This window comes from Enhydra lutris, unplaced genomic scaffold (assembly GCF_002288905.1).
Source record: "Enhydra lutris kenyoni isolate GAN:26980312 unplaced genomic scaffold, ASM228890v2 scaffoldscaffold68, whole genome shotgun sequence".
NCBI lineage: Eukaryota > Metazoa > Chordata > Mammalia > Carnivora > Mustelidae > Enhydra > Enhydra lutris.
Genome location: NW_019154152.1, coordinates 9,088,656 through 9,094,985, shown reverse-complemented (window position 1 = coordinate 9,094,985; position 6,330 = coordinate 9,088,656). Strand labels below are relative to the sequence as shown.

General features: G+C 38.0%; 1 protein-coding gene across 1 annotated transcript; it reads right to left on the bottom strand.

The window, feature by feature from the left end:
• Positions 1–719: 719 nt before the first annotated feature.
• On the bottom strand, positions 720–1,658 carry LOC111159597 (olfactory receptor 51B2-like). Its single transcript, XM_022522135.1, has one exon. It carries the CDS (start codon positions 1,656–1,658, stop codon positions 720–722), a length of 939 nt encoding a protein of 312 aa, XP_022377843.1.
• Between the last annotated feature and the right edge of the window lie 4,672 nt (positions 1,659–6,330).

Genomic DNA, 6,330 nt, shown 5'->3' with positions numbered 1-6,330 from the left:
TTAAAATATCAACCAAATAGCCGATTACTGTTACTATTTTGAAAATAGAATCAATGAGGACTGGTTTAAATTTCTTAATTTTCTCCAAATATTAACCTTTTATAAAATAGAATGTCCAAACAGAAGTTATGCAAAAAACAAGAAAACATGAAAAAAAAAAAACCTGGAATCAAGGAAGTCTTTAACATGTGGCCCCCAAATGTCAATAAAGTAAATAAAAATGAAGTTAAACTTATATATAAAATTTTAAATTCTATCTATAAAAAGACAAATAGAAACTGGGATATATTTGCAAAATAAATGGCTCATGAGGGTTCATTTATAATGAGTTCCCACAAATAAATTAGGAAATGATGAACTCCCTGATAGGAAAATGACAAGAGACATGATCAGAAAAGTCCAAAATAAGCCATGCAAATGGCTACAACAAATTGTCAATGTGTTTTAGCATAAAAATTAACTTGAATATACAAAAAACACAATATCAGAGCTGTACTTTTCCAAGAAAATAAAAACACTTCTATCCTTTATTTAGAATTTGAAGAGAACACAGGAAAACAAGGAAACAAATCAACTCATAAACTTATAACTCATAAGCTTCAAAATGGCATTGTATCATTTGAAGAAATGGAGATTGCCACAGTAGGTTTTAAGACTTGGTGGAATTGGAATTCCATGGTCCTCTGTTCAGAGAAACCTCAGATCCCTACCATCTGCACTTAACTTCCAAATTGATCTTTGGATAAAAGGCGGAGAATGCCATATTGAATTTGCTTGGTCTTGATGCTATAGATGATCGGATTCACTAAAGGAGGGAAGAGGAAGTAGACATAGCTCATTATAATGTGGACCCCTGGTGGCACATTCTTCCCAAACCTGTGGATGAATGACAGACCAATCACAGTGACATAAAAGATGAGGACACAGCCGATGTGGGAGATACAAGTATTGAGGGCCTTGGTCCTCTCTTCACCAGAGGCTATGCCCATGACAGTCTTAAGAATTAGGATATAGGAGAAAAGAACGATAAGAGAATCTAAGAAGACTGTTAAACAAACCAAAATTACCAGGTAAAGTCTATTGAAAGTTATGTCAGCACAGGCCAGTTTCATGACTTCTTGATGAAGACAGAAAGCATGGGAGAGAATATGAGAGTGGCAATATGGAAATGAAAAGAGACGCAAGATTACAGGGATGATGGACATAAACCCCCTCATAAAAGCTCCCATTCCTAACATTACCACCCGAATATTGGTGAGAATGGAAGTGTATCTCAAGGGATTGTGGATGGCAATAAAACGGTCATAGGCCATGACAAGCAAGACACCTGATTCCACAATGGAAAGGGAATGAATGAAGTAGACCTGCAGGAAGCAGGCTCTGTGGCTTATCTCCCGGTGGTTCATCCATAAGACGCCCATTACAGTAGGCATTGTGGTCAATGTCACCATCAGATCTGTGCCTGCCAGCATGGCAAGGAAATAGTACATGGGTTCATGGAGGCTGTGGTCATCCTTGATGAGGTAGAGGAGAGTACCATTGCCAAGAAGCACAGAGACGTAGACTATAAAGAAGGGGATGGAGATCCAGTGATGAGCAGCCTCCAGACCAGGGAAGCCAGTCAGCAAAAAGGGGGCAGTGCTAGTATTAGGCCACATAGTGTGCCCATAGGTGGAGAGCAGCTTTATAAAAACCTTTAACCCAGGAATTCAGATTCTTTAGTGATATTATACCACAGAAGCCTTAATCGTAATCTTCATACTTGGAGATAATTAATTGGTATGATAAATGGAACTTCACAAGTATTTCCCTACAGAAGAAGAATAGAGAATTTGCAGGTTATACTTGAGATAAAGAAGGTTAGTCTTCCCCTAAGTAGAAAAAAATATTAGGTTAATAGTTAAAATTTTCTCAAATTAAATGAAACATTTTCATTAATCTTTCTTATAACATCAGGTCCTATTATTGTGTTTATGCTTAAAATTTTTCCAGTAACAGTATATAACAATAACAAATAAGTACAAATAATAACAAGTAAATAAGTATAAGTGGTTAATGATCTTACTTAGCTGCTTTCTTGCTATTCACACTCATGATAAATACATAGTTTTCAGTTAGGAAAACTTGCCTTTGTTCCTGAAATTGAATGTTGGTGCTTTATGGAACACAGGCCACCACCATCACTTTTGATTGCTTTGTTGCTCCAACAGTTGGTTACCTCTTTTTAGAGTTGGCTGCCAGGAGTGTGGGCCAGAGACCAGCCACAGCTAACAAGCCCAGGGATTTGTTAGACATGTGGCCTTAGACTCTACCTCCAACCCACTGAACTAAATTTTGCCTTTGATCATGATCCCCAAGTGATTCAGGTGTACAGTAGTATCTTTTTTTAATTATTATTTTTTATTGTATTATGTCAATCACCATACAGTACTTCATTAGTTTTTGATGCAGTGTTCCAAGATTCATTATTTGTGTATAACACCCAGTGCTCCATGCAATATGTGCCCTCCTTAAAACCCATCCCGGGCCAGGTATACAGTAATATCTAAGAATCACTGCTGTAAACATTTCATATCTACTCCATCTTTGAAGATTCATGCTTTTGGATTCTTCTACATGGGTGCTTCTTTGTTCTGCCAAATGCCCTCATGTAATTTTTTTTTTCATAGCTGCTTTATTCATTGGTTCTCTTTCTGCGTCTTGTCAGAAAATCATTTGACTTCACTGAATGTTCAGATTCTTTCTGTCTCCTCTTACCTCTTTTTTTTTTTTTTAAGATTTATTTGACAAAAAGAGAGAGGGTGACAAGCAGGAGGAGTGGGAGAGGGAGAAGCAGGCTCCCTATTGAGCAGTGTCTCTTACCTCTTAGCTCCTCACCTCTTAGCTCTTAGCTCCTTCTTCAACACGTCACTTCTTTTTTGTTATTATTATTATGTTCCATTATCCAGCATATAATACATATAGTGCTTTGGAAAACAGGATGGGGATTCCTCAAAATGTTAAAAATAGAGCTACCATATGACCCAGCAATTGCACTACTAGGTATTTACCCCAAAGATACAGATGCAATGAAAAGAAGGGTACATGCACCCCAACATTCATAGCAGCAATGTCCATAATACCCAGACTGTGGAAGGAGGTGAGATGCCCTTCAACAGATGAATGGATAAAGAAGATGTAGTTCATATATGCAATGGAATATTACTCATCCATCAGAAATGATGAATACTTAGCATTTGCATTGACATGGATGGAACTGGAGGGGATTATGCTAAGTGAAATAAGTCAAGCAGAAAAAAAAATTATCAAAAGATCTCACCCATATGTGGAACATAAAGAATAGAGTGGAAGACTACAGGAGAAGAGAAGAAAAACTGAATGGGAAGATATCAGAGAGGGAGACAAAACATGAAAAACTCTGGACTCCAAGAAACAAACTAAGGGTTATGGAAGAGAGGGGGTGGGAGGATGGGGTGACTGGGTGATGGGTATTAAGGAGGGCACGTGTGGTGATGGGCACTGGGTGTTATAAGCAACTAACGAATTGTTGAACACTATATCAAAAACTGATGATGTATTGTATGTTGGCTAATTGAACATAATAAAAATAATAGAAAATGCTTTGAAGTTACATCTATATGGCATGGCAGTAACTGAGATAGAAATCACCAACACAAGGAGTTCCCTAAAATTAAAGCATATCAAATAATATAGAAGTTTAAATTAGTATTACTGTACAAATGTTGTATAGTAAAAATAAAATCAAAATTGCCTGAGTTTTAAAAAACAGGGGTGAGAAAACAACATGTCAGAGGAAGAGAAAGGTAGTTGGGAGAGGTAGTGAATTAGAAATATGTATTCTGAAGGGGAAAATAGCAGAAATAAACCAAACAAAAACAAAAACAAAAACAAAAAACAAAACACAAGGTCCTGAATTTATTTAATTTATTAAAGAAAAAGAATTCAGAATGAATAAACCATATTTCCAGACTGTAAGCTTCTCCTTAAAAGCTAATTAGGTTTCTTCAGAGACTGGTAATTAAATGTCCAAGATCAACAAGGACATAAGCTTTCACTGTTTTTATGAGCACACACACACACACACACACAAAATGTTTGAAACAAGGAGGCTATATTTTCCTCTGTAGCTAGGTTTTCATCAGAAAAATAACAAGATACAGAGAAGGCTATAATACCTCTAAGAATGTAAAACCAGGACATATTTCTGAACCTTTGGAATAAAGGGAAAACATGTCCAAGATGAAAAGAGAACCTTGATACTTGTCCAGGAGCAGGTGTGTGGGGCTACCAGGAGTACAAGATACTGTCGTCAAACTGAGGCCACCATAGACAGTTTCTTCAGTGCTGGGACCATCCTTCATGCATACTCCCAAGCCTACATTATGTAGCAAAATTCCATAAACATGGCTTGGCTATATGGCTTTGTTTATTGACAGATGTTGAGGAAATTATATCAGGTGCAGAATAATTAATTTGTCTAGGTGGAGAGAGGAAAGCTATGGTCTTGAAACTGATAGGCAGCTCCCAACTCAGAACATGTATTTTCTTCAGTGACTTCCTAAAGTTCTGGGGGAACTGTCTTATCAATATCTGATGAACTGTCCTCAAAGGATGCTGTACACCTGAAGGTATAGACAGCCAGTGGGAGCACCATCCTTCAGTATCATCTGGGACAAGTGGAAAGATTATTATTTGGAATGTGCAGGGAATTAGCGAGCATACACCACATGGCTCCCACTACGTTGATTGCTGAGAAAATCATTCCATAAGCACAGTCTCTGTCCTTAAGAATCACACAATACACACCAGTAGAATTTATATTGTTCTTGGTCATTGTGCATTTTTATGCAAAGTATTGCCAATGAATGTCCCAACGGGGTCCCTAATGCTGAAAACATCTAGATAATTTACCAACCTGATTTTCATGTTAGGATGTTTTTCTAGGTAAATAGGATTTCTAGACTTATAACAACAACAACAACAACAACAACAACACACACACACTCACAGAGACATCCATAGAAATGGACCAAACTACTCAGTCTGAGAGCACAATTTGACTCTCAGTGGATATGGGGGAAGGAAAGAAGCAAAGGGGGCTTGGGTGTATGAGAAAAGAAGGGAAAGGAAGGATATGTGGACTTCAAAAGGAAATAGTGAATAAAGAATCCATCACAAAGTTGAAATGCACAGGTGACCAGAGAGGAGACCCTGAGTCCTGCTCCCCCTCATCTCTCATCTACTCCTATCCTCATTAATGGAATGAGGAATAGACCCTGTAGGTACAAGAGTAATGGGCCAGAAACAGAGTCTCGAGTTTTCTAATTTTCCTAGGGAGTCTCACATGCCCTTTCTAAGACAGTAGTCCTAAAGTGTAAACACACACACAGGTAAGCATGCATGCTATTAAGATCTAATAAAAACTATAAACTACCTAGAAAAACGGATAAAAGCACACAATGTCACACTTAATTTACAGCACTCATGGTTATGGTGATGCCAACCCAACAAGGATCACAGATGGAAAGCCAAATCTGGCATAGTTTCTTTTATACACTTATTGGAAAAAAAAGGAAGATGTCTGTGCTGTAGATGTCTCTCACCTCAGCTGGGGATCTTCCTTCTATGCAGGCCTCTGGAAAACCTTCTTAAATGCTTCTCTTGACTACATATAATATCAGAAGGGAAAAGAGTCATTCCATATTTCTGTTCCCGGCATACTCCCACTCCAGTCTTGTTGCTGTAACAGGGACTTGTTCCTGCCCTATTTGAAGACCAGGTTTAGATGTTTCCCTCACATAGCCATTAGTTTCCCTCACATAGCCATAGGCCCCATTAGAAAGCTTATATATGTAGGAATCACTTCCCCAGAGATTTACAGCCACTCAGGAGACCCCCTGATCTCTTTCCTCTTTCTGGGAGTAGTTGGGCCACTTAAACAATGTCCTCAGGTCATTCATGCATTCCCCAAAGGATGTGGGAGGAAGACTGGAAACTCAGATACCAGCAGAGGTGGAATATCAGAATTTGCTTATATGATCCCCCCCCAACCAAATCCTCAGCATCAGGGTTTAAGAAATCCATGCATATCCTTCCTGTTGTCCACCTTAAATGACACAAGTATACCTATTTTTCTCAAGGGTCACATGTGCCATTGTCGATCCTAGAGCTTAGGAATTTTTGCGTCAGCTTCACGATGAACAGAGAATAGTACGATGGGTATCAGAAAAAAAATATTTATCATAAATTTTCTTTTCTTTCCTTTTCTTTTTTTTTTTTAACCATACATTTTCATACCACTGTCATTAC